The sequence below is a fragment of the Nicotiana attenuata genome, chromosome 12, assembly GCF_001879085.1.
Source record: "Nicotiana attenuata strain UT chromosome 12, NIATTr2, whole genome shotgun sequence".
In the NCBI taxonomy this organism is placed as follows: domain Eukaryota; kingdom Viridiplantae; phylum Streptophyta; class Magnoliopsida; order Solanales; family Solanaceae; genus Nicotiana; species Nicotiana attenuata.
Genome location: NC_032000.1, coordinates 45714075 through 45739453, shown reverse-complemented (window position 1 = coordinate 45739453; position 25379 = coordinate 45714075). Strand labels below are relative to the sequence as shown.

Genomic DNA, 25379 nt, shown 5'->3' with positions numbered 1-25379 from the left:
GGGGGGTTGTTGTAAAATAGTTTTTGCTCAGAAGAAGGAACTAAGTCACTTTTACCCGTCCCATGTTGCAACGTATTAATAACCTCTGAACTCACCTATACAAAACTAAAGCTGACTTGCAATTTTGTTGGAGCTCCCGATGATGAAACTTCCCTATGAAAACAAGAATAAAATTTGTTACTGCTTCTAACCCATTTCATTCAGGAAGTAAAAGCTTCCTATGTCTCCATTAGTTATACTCCGAAAGATAGTTGTATAAATAGAAAATGTAAGCATGCTGGAAATGCACTAACAGATATAACTAAGGAGTGAAGCTGCATACCCACTACATGTACTGCTGAGGTGGAGAAGTCCCAAAATATATCTCCAAAGACAACTAAGAGTGAAGCTGCATACCCACCTACATATACTGCTGAGGTGGAGAAGTCCCCAAATATTTCTCCAAAGACTCTTTCTTACGCTCCGGATTGAGGCTGCATGGTACTATTGAGTTAAAACTCCACATATTGAAGAACTCATCTTCAAATGTTGGGATCAAGATAAAATCTCAAAATGGAGTAATAATATTCAATAATCAATAACAGGTCATCACTAAAAATAGAAGCAAATTACAAGGACTGTTTACAAATTGATCAAGAAAATCAAAATGACTATTAGAACTTCTACCCTAGACTTTAAACCTAGGCAAGAATCTTATAAGCAATACTTCTTATGGAAGCAAGAATCTTCACTTAGTCAAATTCTTATTGAGCCAAAACACAACCACATAAAAATTAAAGTAAAATACTAAAAGAGAAAAAAAAATGCTAATATTATATGATAGTTTTGTAGTTCAACCTGGCTAAAAAATAAAAAGCAATTGTCCTAAAGCATAAATTGATACAAAAGAGGGACACCTTTCGTCATTAATCTTCGGAGGCGAATTACATATTCATATCCACAATAAAAGAATTAGTGAGACTCCCTTTCTTTTGATATCCCCAATCTTATTGAATTGTGGAAGTCAAATCATTTCACGGGCCTGGTGAAATGAAAAACTATAGGAGAGTGCCAACCTGTTCCTTACACCTAGAAGAGCACAATGAACAGCTCGTGCTGTGGCAGAAGCAGGGGCAATGGCTGCCGCTGGAGCTGCTTGGACAGCAGTTGCTAAAGCAGACCCCATTCCAGCACCACGCTGATATCGTTTCATGGGAGCGCGTATTAAAGCAGAAGCAGACTTACTGAAGCCATCACTCATACTTTCATAAGCCTGCCAAGATTATCAGGGATCAGTACTTCAGTTATACTTTCATAAGACTGCCAAGATTGTAACTCATGAGTAAGGTCTGCTGGACCAGGTTATGCACGAGGCACACTTGCGACAACGAGAAATGTTTATCCAGACACAAGGATAGTTAAGGTATCTATCTGACCGTTTATGCCAACTTTGGGTGTCTGCCTATGCATTTGGCCTTCCAAAATAGTTTGAATAGATGCAATTTGGGACTAAAATTCAAAACCTTCGACTAACCAGCCAAAAAGTAAAATGAAAGAATATCTCAAAAAAGGGATTATCACCTGTTGGATCCCTTGTCGGGCATCTCTAGGTTGATTAAATCTCACGCTAGTGTTTCCTCCACTTTGCACAGGCCATGGTACTGATGGTGGAACACTTGTAAGAATATATTCAGCTTGCAGAAGGATTTCATGAGCACCAGCAGCCAAATGCACACCAAGCCCAATTGCTTCAAGTGAAATACTTCTAAGGAATGCTATTGTACCTGCAAAACATTGAAGCCATTTTGAGATCTATAAGCAGTATCTCTCTTGGCACACAGTTTCCTTGCAAAATGGTTATGGAGGTATAATTTGGAGGAAACAGCTTTATGGAGAAGGGTGATACAAGAGAAGTATGGCCATGGAGGACCTTGGTGCACCAAACCAGTATCATCCCCACATGGAGTTGGTGTATGGAAAACAATTAGGGGACAATGGAGGTCCATTGCTGATCATTCTAGTATCAAGGTCCATTGCTGATCATTCTAGTATCAAGGTTGGAAATGCAAGAAGAGTTCTCTTCTGGTGTGACACATGGCTTGGGCACACTCCTCTGAAAGATCAATTTCCAGACTTATATAACATTGCTGTGAATCCAAGAATTTCAGTAGCAGAAGCAAAATCCACATATGGGTGGAACTTTGTTTTCAGAAGGAACTTAAATGACTGGGAGTTGCAAAGTGTGGCAGATTTCTGGGAGACCTTAGAAGCTTTCCAAGGTCTCACAGAAGAGGAAGATGCTTTAATGTGGAAGGGTCACAAATCAGGATCCTTTTCAGTGAAATCTGCTTATCATTTCATCAACAATACTCCTAATCCTACTCAAGGATGGCCATGGAAACAAATTTGGAGGGTCAGGGCGCCCACAAAAGTCTTATGCCTCACATGGTTAGTAGCAAGGGAAGCTGTTCTAACTCAGGATAATCTTATTAGGAGAGGAATTCAGCTACATGCTAGGTGTAGTCTATGTGGCAAAGATGGGGAGTCAGTTACCCATCTCTTTATACACTGTCCAGTCACTACTCAACTTTGGCATTTCTATCTTAATTTGGCTGGAATCTCCTGGACAATGCCCAATAACACTGCATCTCTTCTCAGTAGCTGGAACAATGGAGGGGCAAATATTAAACAGAAGAAATGGTGGAAAGTAGTTCCTGCTTGCATCTGGTGGGTCATATGGAAGGAAAGGAATGCCAGAGTTTTTGAAGATAGGCCTAGCTCTTACCAGAAAATTATGCCTAATTGTTTTTTGTTATTTCATTTTTGGTGCAAAGAGAGCTATAGGGAGGATGTACATTCTTTATCAGATTTGCTAGAAGAAATGTAATCGAACAGAACAGGCTAGGCAGTCTCAGATCTCTTGGGGTCTGATTGTGGCTCACACAATCTCTTGTAAATATTTTACTCATTTATAAAATTTGTTACCATTCTCAAAAAAAAAATGTTCCCTGAAAAAAAAAAGCATTTGTGTCCTGTGGCAGAGTTGTCCCATGATTTGAGCAAAAAAAGAGTCCAAAGTATCAATCCCACTCTTTTAATAGATAACAGAAATCACTGAAGAGGTACTACTATTTGTCACCAAATACTAAACAAGACAAGTATATACACACACACAAACCAGACACACACACACACACCAACACAACATATACACATATTCTGTTGTTACATGTATAGCTTCAGCTCCTTGTCTGAGTAAACCCGCAATAACAATATAACAGTGCAATAAAGCAAATATTTTATCAGTGCAAAAAGTGCAGAACTTGAGTTCCTATAAACAAACACTCCACATTCAGGAAGAACCTAATCAGTTCAAGACTCATTAAACATAGTGTACAGACTTCTATTTCTTCCACTACATGTATCCTCCAGAGATGTAAGAGATAGATTTCTTTAGTATTACCTCTTTGCATTCCTTTCAACAATTTTTGATCCTTCTTGTAACTCTTCACAGGTAGAGATACCAACTTTGCTGCACTGGAACCAACAGCTACCAGTGATCGAATAGGAGGAAGGCCTTTCAATAGTTTATGAATCTAAGGGAAACACAAGAATTAAGATCAGAACCCACTTCAAAGTTTCACATGCAAGCCTCAAATTATCACTACTCTAACAAATATACAAACCTGATTTTGGGAAATATCTTCCAACCATTCTCCTATTATTATTTCACATACTCCACTCCAGCCATAGACACCTAGAGCTTGAACATGCTTGAGATGCAGGTCAACCCCCTGCATCAGGAAGGTATTGGGGCACACAATATTATAAACTTGTACGTAAAAATATTTCACCTCATGTACGTCAAGTACAACTAAATATACCACTGGCTATGTCCATACACATTCATTGAACTAATGCCAAATCAAGGAGGCCTAGCCAAGCACCTTAAGGTCCTAAATTATATTATCCTGGACAATTATTTGGTGTACTTGATCCTCTTTCTTTATCATATTCCTATAAAACTTGCCTTTTTTGAGTTAAAACTTCATAACCTTACCTTATAGTTTCTACTTCCAATGTTTCAATCTAGAGAGAGAGAGAGAGAGAGAGAGAGAGAGAGTGTTCTCTCTCAAAGCAAGCGTTAAAGCCAATAAATGAATGTTGTTGCCCCAAGAACAAAATTTGAGGTCATGTAAGTGGTCCATATGGTTCTCTACAATTACAACTATCTACTGAAAGAAAAATGAAATAGAGGAACTTTTCTTGCGTAATATTAACATTCTCTAATACCTCTCAACAGAACAATTGAATTTATCATGGTAAAAAAGGTACAGCCGTTCTAAAAAACCACGATGCCAAGAGTGATTGCTGGTATCTCCAATAGAAAGACAGGAACTTGAATGATTATCAAACAAAATGATGTAAGAAACCAGGAAAAATCTAACTTTACCAAGTTTGCATGCATCTGAACCAGTGTTATCAAAGGCGAAAAGCGCAAAAAAGCTCTAAGGCCCGTTGGGGCTTTAAGCGCAAAGCGCAAATAAAGTGTGGGCTTTAATGAAAAAAAGCGCAACTGGAGAAAAAGCAAAAATATGTATATGTAGTCCAAGACCAACAATTATAAGCATGAATAACAAATATATGGACAAAAAAATTGAAGAAAAAATAACGATAAAGTGAAATATCAATTATCCAGTGTTGCATTGTTGCATTTTCAGGATTACACTCATTGGCAAGGAAAAATATGCCCGAGAGCCTTGATGGGGCACTGAAGCGCCCGCAAAGCGAGGCAAAGCGCTCAACATGTTTTGAACCTCGCTTTAGGGCTTAAGCGCGCTTTAAGCGCGCCTTTGACAAAACTGATCTGAAGAGTCCTTAGAGAGTACCACATCATTAGGAGACAGATACTATATGACTACACCAGGGAAAAACAACTCTGAAGCATGTCTAATGTTCTTCCCAACTTTCATTTTAGGTAAATGAGATTTCAAGGAAAGGTGATGAATTTTAACACTAAATACCTGGCAATCAGATGTCATTTTATCAAAGTCGGATCAGCTAGAGTTTACCATTTATCGTGAAAATTAATGCAGCCTTATGACAACTCATAAACTAATTCAACTCCATCTGAATAATCTCAATATGCATTACACAACAAAACAATAAGAAGAGAAAGAAAACTCTAACCAGCTATCTAAAACCAACACTAGAGCACTATTACCAAATTAAATCTATATAGGAAAATCATGAGGGAGAAGGAAGTGAAATACCTTCCAAGGTACAAGATTAACAAGTTCAACATACTTGCCACCCCTTAATGCTGCTAAATCAACATGGCAAGGGCTATAGTCAACCCGAAGATGAACCGGCCAGATATCAAATTTCTGCAACCAAAATCCAGTAAAATCAGCTTCAGCTATCACAAAACGCACATAACAGTAGCAAACTGATCAAGCAACCAGCAACACCACTCTCAGACTAGAGCTGGTATATCCACAGATGAAAGGATTCAAATTGCAGGCAACAGTCTGCAAGCATTTTTAGGCAAGACGAAACAGTTTTTCTTTTTCTTTTAGCTTACCTTTTCACAAAGATAAATAAATTTATCCAACTACAAGCTTTTAAAGTTTACTTGAAAGGAGGCAACTATATGTTAAATTTGGCAAAAGGAACCTCCAATTTCTCACCTGAAAATAAGGAAGCAATGCCTCTTCGATGACTGCATCACCCCCAACTTCGGTTCTCCTTGCTACTATGTCCGACTTACTCAGACTCTGTGAAGTACTTTGGGATGGTGTAACAGCTGACTGTGTTCCTCCAAAGAAGCTGATGAGAAAATCTAACTGGTTTTGATGAAGATGTAAACGCATTGGGAGGAGAGCGATGCGTAACCTGAAAATGAAAGCATCATAAGTCCAATCACTTCATTACAGGTTTTGGATGAATTCTTTGTTGAGAATTCTATGAGGAGCTTTGTGTTGAAAAGCAACAAATGCTAAAGCTGTACGCGGCAAGCAAGAGAAATCCGCATGTGAAGTGATAAGATCATGATGGAAGGGAACAACACAGTGCAGTTTGCTTATCACAGTTATTGCATGAAAGAGACCATAAGTGCCTTTATCTAAAATTTCTCGCACAAAAATTTTGGAGGCTGGATTCAGTGTGAACAGTTAATGATGTGCATTCAACAGCCCAGATTTTTACTGAACAAACATATGAATGATGAGACATGAATTACGGGGGACAGAAAGACTAGTCAATTAACCTACCTTCCTATATGTGCTCTTTCATAAAATATACTAGCGACAGCCATGGGACTTAAAAAGGGCGTCAACTTGTTCCAACATATAATAATAAGCTCAAACTAAAAGACAGTCAAAGTATTTCCATACTTCCACATATTAGGGATGACGTATAAGACATCTCTACCCCCCCCCCCCCCCAGATGGATAGAGTATCTTAGATAAAGTATATGAAAACATCGATTGAGTAAATTTTTTATGTACCCATATTTTGTGCCACAATCCTTCAGAAAAGGATGAAAAGATTGGTAAAAGTTATACATACAACAACAACAACAACAATAAACCCAGTGAGTTCCCGCAACCCACAGTGGGAACTAGGGAGGGTAAGACGTACACAGCCTTACCCTAGAAGGGTAGAGAGGCTGTTTCCGATAGACCCTCGGTTGGGTAAAAGTTATACATCTTTGTGGAAAATCGTTAGGTATGAATATGGACAGATTTCTAAATGGGGTCTCAATTGAGTGCCCAAATAAGCTCAATCCTTTTGATGGAAAAATAGTGTTAACAAAATCAATCGATTTTTTCCATTTGTGAATTCGATGTTTAATAGAAAATGGGGGACACATAATGGCCAAAGTTTATTGTGAATTGCCCCTTTTCCACCAAAAGAAGGTTACAAACTAAGTTGCACGGACTCTTCGATTTTGGTGCCGTCCCCATCCCGATACGAGACGGGGACGGGAGCGGGATACGTCCCGAATACGGTCAACTGACTTCGGACACTTTGACCGGAGTCCATCGACAAATTTGGGAGAAAAATTGAGATTTTGATTTCTCAAAATCAAAAATAAAACAGATTTAGGAGAATGAAAGAATAATGTCCATCTTGGAGAATGAAAGATTGAATTCCACAATATTCACGTAAATTTTTCACAGAATATCTCTCAAAATTTACAATATTTTTATAGCTCTATTTTTTATTAGCCGAATCTCCGCACCCGTATCCATATCCGGATCCGCACCACCGAATCTTAAAATTCAGATTTTGCCGAATCCGATACTCAGATCCGTCCCCGTATCGGATACCCGCACCTGAGTCCGAGCAACTTAGACAAATATTGTTTTTCCTTTAAATTTCTGATTTAGAATTAATTTGTTTTAGCATTTTACTATTTTAGATAACTAAATATGTTCCTGCTCAAATGCAAACATAGAAAAAAGACTAAACGAGGTTATGGTCCCATTTGGTATGACACAGTATATTCCGTGGAAACATAAAATGAGTTTCCCCACAAAAACTTCCATAGGCAATGTTTTCTCAAATGAAACAATTTCCCAAATAAATTTCCGGTGCTTCTTAGGATATGAAGTTGATGAATGGTGGTAGAAGGTGGGTGTGGGCCATAGATGCATATTTGATGATAATCCGGTGGAATATTCGAGGAAAATGCCCTACCTTTGAGTGCAATTTGAATTGTTGATTCACGTAATTGGAAATAAGCAATTAGGTTTACGATGAAACCTAGTGCGCGCCAGCTGGATTGCACGCTATTTTTATTTAAAAAATGATAAGTAACAAAGGACCTAAGAGTGTGATCTAGTAGTCAATGAAGTGGAATAAAAACCATGGTATACCAAGGTTAAAGCACCAACAGAGACAAAGAAACACTAGGTAATTTCTTTCCCCGTCCAAGCCTTTGTGGCAAGAATTACCTGGTGCTTGGTACCTACTGTAATGGGAGATAATAGGTAAATGGTTGAAGTACGTGCTAGACTGACTCGGACACAAACATTGCCGAAAAAAATAAGTAAGAAAGGTTAAAATTGTTCACATGTTATAATCGTGGTATACAACAATAACAAATTCTTAAAATTATTGTCATAATCATTTTGTAATATCAAGTCATGTTGCCATTCGTTTGTAATGCAGGGTATCCTAACAAGAGCGGTAATATTAATTTTGCTCAACTTCGTCATTCTCTCTTTTAAGAGTCCTTTTTCCCTCTTTTTTTAGATTAACCAAAGGAAATTTCATAATTGCACCACCTCTTTCTAGTGTTCTATTTTCCTAACCTTGGCAGAAGAAGAATGGGGAGAGTGTGCGTGGGGGGGGGGGGGGGGGGTGTTCTATACTAACATATATCATCATCATTTTTATGCCGGCCATTAACCTACAAACACATAGGAGTTCCACAAAAATATATATAGATCAAATAGTTCTATTTTTGTTATTTGCAATTAGGTCTTGGTTCCATGGTCTTGATTTCATAACAGGTTATAGATAGGTTGAAAGCTTTACCAAACCCTCAACAGGTTTAGTAGCCTACCACCACCCAAACCCACTTATACTCACCATATAGTCACCCATTTTTCCACCTCTAAGGACAAATAATCTGCATTTGTGTATCCCTCTAACAGACAGATAAACAGCAGATTAAGCACAAAATGGACAAATTGTAAGTCATGAGCATCTCTATATAATGATACATACATCAAGGAACTGATAGAAGGACAGAAAAGATATGTGAACTTCTGTGCAAGTATACTAAACAAAAGAGAACCAAGTCAAACGGATTCGTAATAGTAAAAGACTAGTCATAAACTTCTTTTCTAACTGCTGGGTGGAAATAAACGAGTAAATGTCATCTTGCCTGAAGCCTTATGTTTCTTTATGGCGTAGACTTTGTTTGTCTTTTCTCCTTCCAGTTCTAAAGCACATAATTTCGAACTATTTTTCTAGTTACCATTTTTATAACCAACTATTCAGGCACTTGACTTCTGAGCGCATCCAAATGAAACTATGCATGCATATAAAAGGTATTACAAAGACATGTTCTCTTGGAATAATTCGAGCAAATTATGGAGACGACAAAGTTTCCCCGAAAAAGAGAGACCGGTGCGAAATTGAGAAAAGTTCAAGGGAAATAGTGAATATACCGGTACTCCTCAAGAGGGATAGCAGGATCAGGTCTTACAGCTTCAAGATCCAGCTTAAATGCTTTGGAAGAAGACTTCCTTAGACAGCCTTTTGATTGATAGTACCCCAGCACCTTGATCATCAAACAGAAAAAAGAATTTTAAATCCAGCATAATTGATGGTAAACTATTTGCAACTCCAAATACGTGAAGAAACTTTTTATACCAGTTTCCAAGGGGCAGCATTACTGTTGTCTTTAACACAGAAATCATGAACTGTTATGGATTGTCTAGATACCCAAGTTCCACCATCAGGAAAGATGTCATACTGAAATCGCACTCCAGAGAGTGTCAGTTCTAAACAAACAGTTGTATCCCGTCCACAAGTTCCTGTTGATTGCTGTGCATTATTCTGAACATTTTGCCAGTCAGATCCTGCATACAATCTCCAGATGATATTCATGTTATTAAGAACTATGCGACCCTTAACATTTTTGTTTTCATCAGGTTCACTGAGAATGCTAGACGCCTCGGATTCGGTCAACTCCAGTGAACCAGCTTTTCTGTTGACTTCTGAAACATGATTATCTAAAATTCTTAAAGAGTTGTCACCATACCATCCAGTATTTTCCCTTAAATCATCACCACTCCTCATGGGACTAGGTGTATATCTAAGATTATCCTTCGACGATTGGTCTGTGAGTGTTAGTTCAGACAAAGGACATAGGTCAGACAGGAAATATTCTTCAATTAACTGAGGTAGCTGTTCGGGTGATAATGAAGTCTCACTAGTTTCTTGTCCAACTACAGGAACTGAGCCAGTGACAGGCGAGCTATTCAAGAACCTTGGAGAGTCTTCATTACTGTAGTAAAACGTCTCGCCAATGAAACTATTATTAGGTGACAGATCGATGGGTGATTCAGGATAATCAGCTTGGCCATCCTCCCCGTGGTCCAGTTGAAATGCGTCTTCGCATATTTCATCCATCAAGTTGATATTACCACCTTCACTACTTACATCTCCAGTCATAGCCTGCATATCAGAAGTTGATGATACAGAATCCACGTCAAAAGTGCTGAATTCTTTGCCCTCACGTGCCTGCTGAACATTATTCCACCTTGTCTGCAAGTGAACCACGGATTCTTCCAAGTCGGGTGCAAACAGCTGTTGCAATTGAGCAGCTAAACGCGTCAATCCACTAGCTGTATCATGGCAAGTGTTCAGAACAATCTGTGATTCCGAACAACCAATTTCCCAAAGACCCCCGTTGTCAGAACTGATTCTCAAAAGAGCTTCAACATCTGCCTGTTGAGCAACTTTGACATACCCAATCTTGCGAAGATGCTCTACACTGTAGACACTGCCAGCACAGTTGGGTGCACGCATAGCAGAAAGAAGCAGACCCAGATCCTGCACAGTAATTTTGTAACTGCTGATAGCAGAATCAGCAACAGTTGTACTGGAAAGCCTCAAGGAAGATGCAGCCAACAGGCATGCTACATACTGCTCAGCTATTGCCTCCTCGCAATTGGGAGAACTTGACTGAGAATCAGCGCATCCGTGGATCATCAATTTGTTTAGGTATGGCTCATAACTCAAGGCAATGTCTATCAAGCTAAGGATAAAAGAAGATTCAAAAGGGACACTAGTTTCACAATCCTCTTTCTGCACATTACTATCACATTCTTGTTTAGTTTCAGGAGAGGGTGCAGCAAAAAGGGAGAAAATTGTGTCAAACCAATCCAAGCGGCCCCCAACTGCAACAATAGTGCCACATCTGATGGTGATGGACATGGAACTGCTCCGTGGATCGTGGAAGTGGATAATATCTGAACCCGACAACTTAGCAGATAATACATTTGAACCTTCTCCATCACCACGGCTGCTGGAAGAGTCACTGATGGAGATGAGGAGAAACTCTTCACCTGGAACTCCTGTAATTGAACCCCACAAGTTTCCCTCACCATGCGTCACCCAGAGGAAGCTAGCACCATTCGTTCCTCCAATATCTAAAACAGATAATAGACCAAAATTCAGAAGTTCCAGTCTAAAGCTATGCCAAGAACCAGTAATTTCATTCTGAAGCGAACCCTTATTATTATTCTCCACGACTTCCGCATTACTTAATATGGTTATAGAATCACATTCAACAAGAACTGATGATTGAGAGCTAGAACTCACTTCTTCAGTATCAAGAGGAACAAGGTCCAGTCCCGATAACCTATCAATCACTTGACTCAGAAGATCATTTAACTTCACAAATTCTGATTTGCTTAGAGCAATTGTAACAGGAGATAAATGTGCATGAATGCAGAACCCAGAGCTTATAATCATTTCTTCTCGAACATTACCGTTGAAGTCCTCCGAACCCTTAACAGCGGTTACAGAGGAAAATTCATATCCTTTTCTTCTGAACTTCTCTAAGCACCGTGCATTGTCTGAACAAGCAAGCTGCTTGGCTCTCTTCATTATCCAAGGACTAGTCCTGGCACTGTCCTGCCAAGAAAAGGTAACAACAGAAGGCCCTCTTCCATTTGATGTGGTCATTATTTTCTGTGCTAAAAGTCTATACTTTGAAGCACTTCCAGAGGTAATTTCGGCATTCTCTCCGGACAATGATGTAATTAAGTTGACATCAAGCTTTCCAAAATTCAAGTACAAAGAGCACAATGTAGCCACAGAATTCCGACTCTTAGAACTAGTAGCAGCACTCTTTTTAGTTGCATGACTTGCTTTCTCCCCAGGAATTGATGGTGAAGATACATCAAGAGAAATAAACTGTTGCCAAGAGTAATAGCTCTTAAAACCATCATCATTTCCACAGGGGAAAGACAATATAATCCTGGCAGTTGGAAGAGATACAGTGCCCCTGAAACTTTCCTGTTCTGAAATTCTTCTAGTGCCAGAGCAAGGCCTAGTCCTTCCAATCCCTTTGGATGAATCCATATGCCTATGCTCACGGGCCAGAGTGCCAGTCATTTCAATAGGATCCATAATTTTCTTGAAAAGTTCTGAGGTCTCACTTAACAAATCAAAGTTTACCCAGAAAATAAATGGTGGCAACTTCAATGAAAAAGATGTTGGCCCAACAAATGAGTTTCCTGAAGAACTTTTTGTGGCTTGGCAGAGGCAAGCACCAAAAGTCTTAAGCAATTCTACCTGCACTACGTCGTCAGCAAACATACTTATTTTGTTCCTTGGATGAGTGAACCCATCTGTAAAATTCATCCCTAATGGATTAGGAGCAGCAGATGCATTCTGATTATCCAGATCAACAGTATTGGTGGACCAATCAAGAGGTGGAAGGGCAGTTTGAACTGCATCTTGAATTACTTTAATGTCATTATAGATACGCAATTTGAAATCAACTGTATCGTCCTTTCTTGAGAAGTGATCAGTAAGTTGCATATGCTGAACTGTTGCTTCAAAATTCATTTCCTGACGCCGTACCTATTAAGCCTTAATGGGTTTTAAAGTTAATAGAGGAGTTCTAAATTCAAAGAATTTTAAATATTATGAAGTAAAATCAACAACAAAGAAATGGAACATTACCTGCAACAGTAGAAGCAAATCTTGAAAATTTGCACTTACATAATGAACACAAAAACCAGCATCCCCTTTATCTGCATCCACGCTGCAGCAATGTCTCTCTTCCTCATCGATAAAAGAGAAAAGAAGAGATACTTTAGCAACTGTTGCCCTAAGATTGGTTTCAAGATGCTGCTGATCTGCAGTGAATGTCAAAAGAAATTAAATCAGTTCTTTGACAAAAGGGCTGACCTAAAATGCTAAGACGCCATTACTGAAGTCCCCCAACTAAACTCTGAACAATCTCAATCTTCATACTTTTAAATAAAATATATTGAGCTGTATAATCCACCCAATCAGGGAAACAGAAAAGATTAAAAATAAATCGGAAATACAAACTAAATTGAGTATCAGCTCAGTTTAATCATCTTAAAAGATAAAAAAAGAATTTGCTTTTGAGCTCCTCCCTGTACTCAAGCCTGTATATTTTCTTCACTAGGCATGGATTAGCCTTGTGTGCACTTACTTTTGCTATGTCTAGAACACTCTGTTCTAAATGCCAATGGTTTATATGAATCATTTTTGCAACAGAAATAACAAATCACAAGGCAAATCAGCACATCTTCTGCCAGGAAGAAATTAGGATAATATATGTGGTGTGTGTTTGTGCATGTGGGGGCCAAAGAACATACCAGAAGGAATAAGCAATGACCCAGAAGCAAGGTTAGAGGCAGCTGTTATTGCACTAAAAACAGAACAAGTCCAATTCCACATCCCACTGCTTCCTAAAGCTGACTGCGAGTTTCTTAGATCATCAAAACATTCAAAAAACTGGTGCACACTGCAAGATACAACCATAAGAACATAAGCAGATACAACCATAAGAACATAAGGATGTGTCAGCACAAGTAGATCCTGCTTCCATTGACAATTTTATGTCATGCTATCAGTATAGGAAGTTGAAAATTCAGTGTCGACACAAAAAGCAATACATAGAACTTCCACATGCAATTTAAAATCATAATGATCATTGTAAAGAGCTAGTATTGAATTGTGTGACCATCACATCTAAGAGCTTGAGCTATTGGAGAGAGTGCACTTTTAATTACTGAATTATATCGTCAAGATGCTTCCTCACGTACGGATCTGACTCTTTTTCTTGGACCAAGCACGTGCCCCGGGCTCTCTGATTGAATTGTGTGACCATCTCATCTAAAGTTCAATTCGCTAGAGAGAGCACACTTTTAATTACTTAATTATGTCTTCAACAACTACTATAGTGGTAAAGCTGGAAAGACTTCAAAATTTTGAAAGACTAAACTATTCAAGGCCAAATACCCAGAAAAAACGACATTATAAGGGTAGATACAATTCCTACAAGACATTGCAAGGGGTTAAAGCAACAAAAGGCAGAATTTTTTTTTTGTTTCCCCCAAGACACGTGTTGTTACAAAAGCAACTAATATTTAACAGATACCTATATGTATTGAAGATTGAATGTCGTCCATTGATAACCATATATTTTTTTAAGGTTTTCTACCTTTTTGCTACACTTCTTTTATACAGGTGTTTTTATATAATTCATTAATAAAATGATTACTTTATCAAAAAAAAAAAAAAATGAAACTTAGCAGCATGTCCAAGAGTCTGCATTTCTTTGTAAAAGATTAAAACACATATAAACACTCATGAAGTCCCTCTAAAATTATCATAATTTAAAGGTGCTACTGCATGATCAGTAAAATGCAAAAGGGTATCAACCTTTCCCCAAAATCTGGTTCCTCTTCATTGTTGATTTTTCGGCTTCTACTCACCCAATCCGATATAAGACACGACTCGGACAGCAAGGCTTCCCTCACTGGTTCACTGTTGAATGCATGTTCAGCAGAAAATGCTTTAGAACCTGGAAGCACCTCGTCCATATTGAGCATAGAAGTATCTGCCCTTGTTGAATCACAAGTCACTACTGAATCACAGGGGGAAAATTCTGTATCCTTCTTCTCCCCCATATCTTTAAAAATTCCCCACAAATATATTAAGCATCTGATGCTACTCGGTTGAAGTTTGATTACCAGAGGATCAATAGAAGCATCTGCCTCCACTTTGCAAATATCTAGGGACCCATTTCTCCAAGGTATAGTCAATTTTAAGTTCCCAGCAAGTCCGCCTCTTTCCCCAGTTATTATTGGGGTTGTGACATTTGGTGAACAGCTTGACCACTCAGCTGTAATTGTTCCTGAAGTGCATGGATTCGGTTTCTTATCAACAATCTCATCAATTTGAAGGAATTCAAGAACTGCTCCACTAAATTTGATAAAATTTGTCATTTGAGTCAACCCCAGAAAGTTATCATCCACTGCTTCACAATCCAAAGAAGCCCCTTCTGAGATACATGTACCACATTCCACTTCAGTTACTCTTAATACTAATGTTTTGCAAAGCCCTGTCCTTTTCTCCTCACCTAAACAGGGATCAAATGCTATGATCAATTTTCTAACTTCTACATGAAAGCTAGTGAGCAACCACTTAACCATCTTAGCAATGGTCTTGACTCCTTCATGAACATCAAAAGCATTTGTTTTAGCACCAGCCTCGTCTACGTTATCATCATTACGGTTTCCCAAATTTTGGTTGACCGAAGATTCGGTTGAAAGACAATTTCCGAGTGTACTTTGAGAAAAGTTTGCATCAGGAGCAAGCACAAGCTCAAGTTCATCCACCTCTATCCGACAACCATCCCCTTTCCAAGGCATTGTCACAAGCAGAGAGCCAATTGACCCTTCTTGCACATACACGGCTGCTGTGGAACCAAACTGAAAGATGCAACACTGTCATAATCAGCTAAAATCAAGCATCTCTTTGGATAATGAAGAAGAAGATGCAGTGGGTTGTAGATAGGCAGAAAGGAAATTCAAAAATACCATGGTTGAATATAATTGATGCTTTGGTACCTGACTAGTAAGCAAAAAAGAGGTTTCAGGGAGAATAGGCCCAACAGGCAATACAATCCCTAGAAAACAGGTGAAAAGCAGGAATTCCAAATTGATCAGCTCTAACATATATGCAGGTCATGATCTCCTATGAAGCACCTTAAAATCAGCTAGCTCTGCTGAAAGAGGCTAGGAAGTAACTTTCATGTAAGAAACACTTAAAAAGCTTGAAACCTTCTCTGGCAGCCAAAGAATCCGGCTTTCCACCCTAAAGGATACCATAACTTAATTTTTCAATTAAAACACACTTCTATTCTCAAATAATTCACCAACCAAAATGTGATAACCCTCGAAAGAGGAGAAAGCTAAAGTTAAAAGGAAAATGTGGACCTAAAATGTGGAGATCGAAACTATTACCCTGCCTTTCCAGAATGCAAGACAAAGATATTGAGTTCCAGGGATGATTTCAAATCCTATTACCTAGACTTCAACAAGGCTCGCCGGGCAGGAGTAACCATTAGAAGAAATTTTAGTGGCAGCACCTAAATATATATATTTTTTGAAAGGTTAAGTGACACCACATAAACATTGAAGCAAAAACAGACAGCGGAAATAAAGTATTTTGTCTGCCCTGTAAATTTTCCTCCTCTTTTTTTTTTTTGGTTTGGACTCCAGCTGGTGATGCCAAACACGGTTAAAGAAGCAATGTTTAGCTGGTTCTTTAGAAGACGGAAGAGAAGATGTAGAGGATGGGATGTTGCTCCTCTATGTGGACCGTACGGAGAGAGAGAGAGAAATAGGAGAGTGCTCTTTGATGGAATAGAGGAGGATTCTGTACACTTGAGGAATAGCCTCTTATCTCTTCCTTTTTTATCGGTGCATCCACAAGGTTCCTATTTGTATAAAGATTGTGTCGTTCGTAGAAACATAATATTTTTGTAAGGTTTTCCACTTTTTGATACTTCTTATATACGAGTGTGTTTAGCCAATTTATCAACAACAAAAAAACTTCCTTTTTCTTCCAACTTTTTCTTTGGTGGATAAATGTCCAAAGGAATCCATATAGGCTAACACAACTAGTGTGGGTTAAGGGCTACTTCTTGTTGTTACACTTACGTTAAGTTTGGTGTCAGTGAGGAGTCTTCTCCTTTCTCTTTTTTTTTCCCTGATAAAAACTTGTATATCCTTGTAGAATAACTGTAGATTAGAGAAGCTTTAGCTATTGATTAACTTGATTTGCCTTAAAAGCAAATTATTTAGTTCGGAATAAAATGGACTTAAATAGAGTGGAATAGACCTAGAGAATTCATATAGCTGATCACAACTAACTCTGGATTTAGCATAGTTGGCCATGGAAGTTAAAGTTCAAATGTAGCTCATCCAACAATGAGGAAAATAAATTCTACTTCTAAAAAGCATTACCGCACCAGAATTACCAGCCTTCCAGATTAAAATCCTGACAACTAGATAAACTAACAACATAGCTCCAAAGTTAAAAGGATTATATGAACCTACAACTCAATGAACATAACTCACAAAACTACAGAAAGAATTAAACTTTATCCTATAAATAGAGATCAAAATAAAAGAAAATCATTAAAATTGTACTACTTCTAGTATCAAATTCAAATTCATATCCTCTGGAATTTGCAAAAAAAAAAAAAAAAACGCGTACCTTTTGATTGAGATAATCAACATTGAGAGCTAGATCAGAGAGCTGAATAGTACCAGCACTGAGCTGAACATCGAGCTGATTGAGATCGATATCGCCTAGTATGAATTTCCCCAATTTCTTCTTCAAAAGGAACTTGCAAACCCTCTTGATCGCCCATCGCGAGAACAAAGTCTCCGCAGACCTCGCGAAATTCCACGGAAACATTTTTGCACTTCAATTTCACTTCAGAACCAGAAAATTCTTAGGATTTCCAATTTAACAGAATCTGACTCCATCCAAGTCTAAGAATCAAATTGGGATCAAATTTGGGGTTTAGAGAATTAAAAAGAGCAGTCAAAAGAAAGGGATATGAAGGACAACTTGGAGAGTCGTGTTTAGGCTATAATTTCGTGTGATTTTGCCCTTCAAATATTTTAATTTGGGTTATTTTGTTGTTTTCTTGTTAACGGTGAAATAATATAATCCTAATCCAACTCTAACGAGTATCTGCGATTATTAGGACATGCTAAGGGTGTTTGTACCTACTGTCTATGATTAGGTACCTTGACCTTTGCCTTGAAGATTTGTGTAAATTTCATTCCTCACGCAAGTAGGCAAATAATTGCTTTATTCTATTCATATATGTATAATATAACTTGGAAAACTGTGACGAGTTAAGTCGGTCCCTCGTTGGAAAATATTTTAAAATCAATCTTTGTTAATGGGTCGGGATTTTTTCTCAAGCTCTCGTTTATCTCGTGATTCATATTAAACTTTTGTGCTAATTGGAATTTTCTTTATAATCAGTACTAGTAAAGCTTAAAAAAATATTAATCATCAAACTTGTGAAATATCTTGTTAAGGTACATTAGTCATTTTTTAACGAAATTTTAATTATCATTTTTTTACAATGAACCTAATAACAAATTTTCTAAAATAAAAGGAAAAAATTATATAGTCATAGAATAATTTGTTTGTAATCTTCTTTTTCTGTCGGAGCTGGTGCACGTTGCCTCCTTCCCTAATTGATATTTGGATATGAGCTATACTCTTAAATTAAATTTTTATTTTATTTAGGTGAGTGTTCGATTTCCCACCTTGTAATCCCTTTTCCTACTTTCCCTTTCCCTACCTCCTATATTATCAAAAAAATTTAAAATAAACTTTCATTCCATTCCTTGAAAATTTTATTTTTGAAATTTATCAATAAGCTCCTTAATTATTTTCTCTTTATAGATAATTTATTTTTAAACTAATTCACAGTATAAATATCCTCACATTATCTATTCTTTATATATACTAAAGACTACGAAAAGGATACTCGCCTTGAACCAATAAAGAAAAAGAATCTTCATGTTTGCTTGATACCGGAAAATTAATCTCTTTAAAAAATTGAATGAAAAAATTATCACGCTAAATCAATTCACCTTATTATATTCACCTTATTATAAACTATACTAATTTTGTATAAAGCTTCACTTTGCTCCTTAAATTGAACTCACATAAACAATTCATATTAATACTTTTACACATTATTTTTTTGAAAGTTGACACGATATTTTATGAACAATCTAAACAAATGAAAAGAATACGCACAAGGAATATCTGTTGGGTTTTGTTATTATTTATTAATAACAAAAGAGGTGTGAATGGAAAATGGTAGGAAAAGAAATTTAGAGAAGTGAAATTTTGAATGAGTTTATTTCACTAATGCACTTTGTCCCTCATTGGTAGAATGAAAGAAAATCTTTGTGTATATATATAGAGAAACTCATTTTTTAGCTCTTAAAGAGTTAAGAAGAAGGCAAGCCTCGCACAGTCGTCGCTCGGCTTCGGCTTCGGCTTCGGTCAAAGATTGATTGATTAATCTTTTTCGACAAAATTCTTTTCAAATATTTAATCAATTAATTAACGAAAATTCAATCCGGAATAACCCATGACCCGCGACCCGGTCCGGTTCGGCCCATTTCCTTTTCCGGATTATTTTAAATCCGTTTTAATTTTCCCGCAATATTTCCAACAGCTATGGCTGTTCTGAAACAGTGTCAAACCTGTTCTAACAGCCATGGCTGTTCTGAAAGGTTGGCTATAAATATTCCTTCAAATCCCAAAATATTTACTTACGAAATTTTCTGATAATCTTCTTCTTCTTCTGCACAAAAATTCCAGTGTGTTTTACAGCCTTCGAGTGGTTCGCTGTTCATCGACGTTTTTTGTACCAACACTCCGGTGAGTTAAATTGTTATATCCTGGGAGGATATATTCCAGAACCTCAGGTACTTGAGTGGAATAATTTCCTTAAGGACACACTATGTGTTCGTGGGCTCGATTTGTTCCTATACCGTTTTCGAAATTTATTTTGAAGTTCAAATACTGTTTTCAGAATTTATTTCTACTAACTTTTTGTTTCTGTTTTCAGAAAGATTATTGTTTTTATTTATTTACAGCAATATAGATATATAACAATCTTAAAAAAATTATTATTATATTCTATATTCTGTCTGAATTTTACTATTCTGATTTGAAGAGATAAAAACTTCATCAGAGTATTGAAATTCAGAAAACGATTTGAATAACATAAAAACTTCATCGTTTTTCTGTAAAACAGTATATAAAAACTTCGATTTTTATTACGTACAGTTTATTGATTACAGTATTATTTACTGCTCTGGTTTTGCCATTAATTGAACTCTTCTGTTGTTGACAGTGAGAAATGGCAATTGATAATGGAAATCTTCTGCGACTGTTGGTGCAACGACGATAGCCTCGTCAAGCCGCACTACTGTTCCTCCGGCCGAGAAACCGGGGAAATTTTCTGGAGCCAACTTCAAAGTATGGCAGCAAAGGGTGTTCTTCTGGCTTACCACACTTGGTATGCAGAAATTCACTAGTGAAGAGCCTCCAGTGCCTGCTGCGGACATGCCAGACAATGAAAAGTTCATGGTTGTTGAGGCGTGGAAGCAGGCAGATTTTTTTTGCAAAGGTTATATCTTAAGTGCTTTAGAGGATGACTTGTACAATGTGTACAGTGCAATGAATACTTCGAAAGAATTATGGGACGCACTTGAGAAGAAGTACAAGACAGAAGATGCATGCTTGAAGATGTTCGTGGTTGCCAAGTTTTTCTAGACTATGAAATGATAGACAGCAAAACTGTAAGCTTCAACTTATTTTTCACGACCTTATTGCTGAAGGTATGGTCGTGAATGAAGCATTTCAAGTGGCTGCTATGATTGAAAAATTGCCTCCTTCCTGGAGAGATTTCAAGAACTATCTTAAGCACAAGCGCAAAGAAATGAAGTTGAAAGATCTTGTGATACGTCTAAAGATCGAGGAAGACAACAAAACAGCCGAGAAGAAGTCTCGTGGAAATTCAACGATCATAGGAGCTAATATCGTTGAGGAGACTACTCCAAAAAGTAAGAAGAGGAAGAGGTATTCTGGACAAACTAAGGAGCAGAACAAAAAGAAATTCAAGACAGCTGCTACAATTGTGGAAAAGTTGGTCACAAAAGCCCTGATTGTCATATCCCGAAAAAGGATAATAAGAAGGGACAAGCCAACATAGTGGAGAAGAATGATGACATTGATGATCTCTGTGCAATGCTTTCGGAATGCAACCTAGTTGGAAACCCGAAGGAGTGGTGGATTGACTCTGGAGCCACTCGACATGTTTGTGCTGTCAATGAAGCATTTGCGACTTACTTTACTGCTGGTTCCGAAGAAGAAATCTCCATGGGAAATAATGCAACAGCCAAGATTGAACGTTATGGGAATATATTCCTGAAGATGACTTCCTGCAGGGTGTTAACGCTCAACAACGTTCTTCATGTTCCGACTATTAGGAAGAATTTAGTTTCTACTTCTTTACTTGTAAATAATAGATTCAAATGTGCATTTGTTTCTGATAAAGTTTTTGTAAGCAATAACGAAATGTATGTTGGAAAAGGCTACCTCACGGAGGGCCTTTTCAAACTCAATGAAATGGTTGTTGACAGTATGAATAATATTTCATCTTCTTCTTATTTATTGGAGTCAGATTATTTATGGCATATTCGTTTAGGACATGTCAATTTTAAAACCTTGCGGAAGTTAATTAATTTAGAAGTATTGCATAAATTCGAGTAATAAATAGAAATGTCAAATATGTGTTGAATGTAAGTTTGTAAAACATCCTTATAAGTCTGTTGAAAGGAATTCAAATCCTTTAGACTTAATTCATACTGACATTTGCGATATGAAGTCGACACCATCTCGAGGTGGAAAAGAGTATTTTATTACTTTTATTGACGATTGCACTAGATATTGTTATGTTTATTTGCTTAATAGTAAGGATGAAGCAATTGAAGCATTTAAGCAATACAAGAATGAAGTAGAGAATCAATTGAATAAAAAGATCAAAATGATTAGAAGTGATAGAGGTGGAGAATATGAATCTCCGTTTGCAGAAATATGTTCGGAATATGGAATTATCCATCAAACTACTGCACCTTACACACCTCAATCCAACGGAATTGCGGAAAGGAAAAATCGGACATTAAAGGAAATGATGAATTCTTTATTAATAAGTCCCGGATTACCGCAGAGTTTGTGGGGGGAAGCTATCCTTACAGCTAATCGAATACTCAACAGAGTACCCCACAATAAAATGCAATCTATTCCATATGAAAAGGGAAAGGAAGAAAACTCAACTTGAAATATTCCAAAGTGTGGGGGTGTCTATAAAAGGTACAAGTTCATTTACCTAAAAGGGTTCAAATCGGAAAGAAAAAAAAATAGTAGATTGCGTTTTCACTGGATATGCTACAAACAGTAAAGCATGTCGGTTTTTGGCTCATAAATTCGATAATCCCGAGATTCATGTTTATACGGTAATGGAATCAGATAATGCTGAATTCTTTGAAAGCATCTATCCGTATAAAACTGAATGCGAGTCGTTAAGTGAAAGACCTAAACGACCTCAGGAAGAACCAAAGGAAAATATTCAAAGTATAGAAGATCCAAGGCGTAGCAAACGTCAAGAACATCTACTTCCTTTGGACCAGATTTTGTGACATTCTTGCTTGAAAATGATCCTCAAACTTTTAAAGCAGCTATGTCGTCTTCTGATTCAACATTTTGGAAAGAGGCAGTCAATAGCGAGATTCAATCAATTTTGGATAACCATACATGGGAATTGGTTGATCTTCCTCCAGAAAATAAGCCTTTAGGTTCGAAATGGATCTTTAAACGAAAAATTAAAGCTGATGGCACTATTGACAAATATAAGGCAAGACTTGTTGTCAAATGCTATAGACAAAAGGAAGGCCTTGATTACTTTGACACTTACTCGCCAGTAACAAGGATAACATCTATTAGGGTGTCAGTGGCACTAGCGGCCGTGTATGGTCTTGAAATCCATAAATGGATGTTAAAACAGCTTTCCTAAATGGAGAATTGGAGGACGAGATTTACATGGAACAACCTGAGGGTTTTGTGGTTCCTGGCAAAGAAAAAAAAGTGTGCAAACTTGTTAAGTCGCTTTATGGACTTAAACAAGCACCCCAACAATGGCATGCAAAATTTGACCAAACAATGTTGGCAAATGGATTTAAAATCAACGAGTGTGACAAATGTGTTTACATTAAAAATACTCCAGGTCATGAAGTCATTGTTTGTTTATATGTTGATGACATGTTCATAATAAGCAAGAGTATGGCAGATATAAATGCTACAAAGCGCATGTTGGCTAGCAAATTCGACATGAAAGACTTGGGAGTTGCTGATGTGATCTTAGGAATCAGAATTCACAAGACTCCACAAGGTCTAGCATTATCATAGTCTCACTACATTGAAAAGGTACTTGACAAGTTCAAGTATTTGGATTTCAAAATTGCCAAGACCCCAATTGACGTGAGTTATGCACTTCAAAAGAATGAAGGTGAAAGTGACTCACAACTGGACTATGCAAGAGTATTGGGAAGTTTGATGTATATCATGAATTGTACGCGACCAGATATAGCATGTGTTATTAGCAAACTGAGTCGGTTTACAAGTAATCCCAATCAAATACATTTGATGTCAATGAATCGGGGTTTGGGGTATCTGAAACATACCCAAAATTATGCTTTGCATTATAAAAAATATCCTTCCGTGATCGAGGGATATAGTGATGCGAATTGGATCACCGGATCATCTGAAGTTAAATCCAAGAGTGGATATGTTTTCACAATTGGGGGTGGAGTAGTGTCTTGGAAATCATCCAAACAAACATGCATTGCCCGTTCTACAATGGAATCTGAATTCATAGCTTTAGATAAGGCCGGTGAAGAAGTTGAATGGCTCCGGAATTTCTTGGAAGATATTCCATTTTGGCCCAAACCTTTGGCACCTATTTGTATATATTGTGATAGTCAAGCGGCAATAGGTAGGGCAGGAAGCGTTATGTATAGCGAAAAATCTCGTCATATTCGACGGAGACACAATACCGTTAGACAACTATTCTCTAGTGGTGTTATCACAATTGGCTACGTAAAGTCAAGAGATAACGTGTCGGATCCACTTACAAAAGGCCTATCTATAGAGGCAGTTGAAAGATCATCAAAGGGAATGTGGTTAAAGGCCTAGGACAAGTCATCATGACGGTAACTCTACCTAGCAGACTGGAGATCCCAAGAGCTAGGTTCAAAGAGATCAAACAAAGTTATGAATGACGGTTCAACATTGTCAAATAACTCAACACATTCTAGTGATGAAGACAATGTTCAAAAACCGAGGTAAAGCATTAAGGCTTTTTGATGAGTCAATAAAGCTTAAAGCTTTTTAATGATTTGCTAAGTCTGGCAGGATATGACCAGATAGTGTGTCTTTAGGATTACACGTTTATGAATCACCTATGTGAGTGTGAAGTGTAAGCCGCTTCAAGGAGAATGAAAGTAAAGGCCCATTCTCTAAACACTCATGAAACATGCGGTGTTCATGGCTGAAATAAACACAACCGTGAGAACCATATATAGTTAAGGATTGATTGTGTGACTTATGTTGTTTAGGTATACAACAAAGCTCGATGGTTCAAAGATATCAAACCTACCGATTGACCGAGTATATCCGATATAAGTTCACTACGGAAAGTTCAAAGGGAAACCTACTTATCCAGATGCAATTAATTCTTGCATGTAAACCACACACGCGTCCGTGCATTCCTTTAAGTTTATAGCCATTCTATTCATGTGAGTGATTGTTGGGTTTTGTTATTATTTATTAGTAACAAAAGAGGTGTGAATGAAAAATGGTGGAAAAAGAAATTGAGGGAAGTGAAATTTTGAATGAGTTCATTTCACTAATGCAGTTTGTCCCTCATTGGTAGAAGGAAAGAAAATCTTTGTGTATATATAGAGAAGCTCATCTTTTAGCTCTTAAAGAGTTAAGAAGAAGGCAAGCCTCGCGTCGTCGTCGCTCGCTCGACTCGGCTTCGGCTTCGGATAATTTCCTTAAGGACACACTGTGTATTCAGTGGGCTTGATTTGTTCCTATACCGTTTTCGAAATTTATTTTGAAGTTCAAATACTGTTTTCAGAATTTATTTCTACTAACTTTCTGTTTCCGTTTTCAGAAAGATTATTGTTTTTATTTATTTACCGCAATTTAGATATATAACAATATCATCTATAATAAAGTATTAGGTAAGATACGAATCAATATATGTTCATAATTCATAAATATAAGATAAGTAACAAAAAATCACACATAGCTAAACTTTGATTGTTCATCTTAATAGGTTCAGATGACGATTGAACAAGTTATCATACGATGATCCACATTAACCATTCACAAAAATACGTACTTTATTCTTTTATGTTTAATTATTTACTAAAAGTTTTGTTTTAATAATATTGATATTATTTTACAAAATGGTGTACTAGGCTTGGAATACACGTGCAACGCACGTGCAAAAAACCTAGTTAGTATAAAAGCACAAATTCAGTAGAGATTTTTTTTCCAAGTGAATATAGTATATGTATCTATGTTAATTTAAAACTAAAATCGGTTACTTATTTTAATTTAAAATTTAAACTTACAATTCGAAATATTTATCGTATTAAAAGATTTTTATAGTGCTTTGGATAAAAGTTATAAATTGTTGT

General features: G+C 37.2%; 1 protein-coding gene across 3 annotated transcripts in view; it reads right to left on the bottom strand.

Annotated features, from left to right (window-relative positions):
• LOC109235659 (autophagy-related protein 2) overlaps positions 1-17693 on the bottom strand; it is an 18174-nt gene extending 481 nt beyond the window's left edge. The window contains exons 1-14 of one of the 3 annotated variants that reach the window (XM_019401851.1): positions 17278-17692; positions 14434-15485; positions 13365-13513; positions 12697-12872; positions 9370-12594; positions 9165-9277; positions 5670-5874; positions 5253-5366; positions 3666-3773; positions 3443-3575; positions 1561-1763; positions 1056-1252; positions 323-473; positions 96-153 (exon numbers count right to left, since the gene is read on the bottom strand). In XM_019401851.1, the coding sequence (XP_019257396.1) occupies positions 401-473; positions 1056-1252; positions 1561-1763; positions 3443-3575; positions 3666-3773; positions 5253-5366; positions 5670-5874; positions 9165-9277; positions 9370-12594; positions 12697-12872; positions 13365-13513; positions 14434-15485; positions 17278-17481 (5952 nt within the window). In that variant the 5' untranslated portion in view covers positions 17482-17692 and the 3' untranslated portion in view covers positions 96-153; positions 323-400. Of the gene's footprint in view, positions 1-95; positions 154-322; positions 474-1055; positions 1253-1560; positions 1764-3442; positions 3576-3665; positions 3774-5252; positions 5367-5669; positions 5875-9164; positions 9278-9369; positions 12595-12696; positions 12873-13364; positions 13514-14433; positions 15486-17277 lie in introns of all 3 variants that reach the window. The other 2 variants (XM_019401852.1, XM_019401853.1) reach the window with 2 other exon arrangements.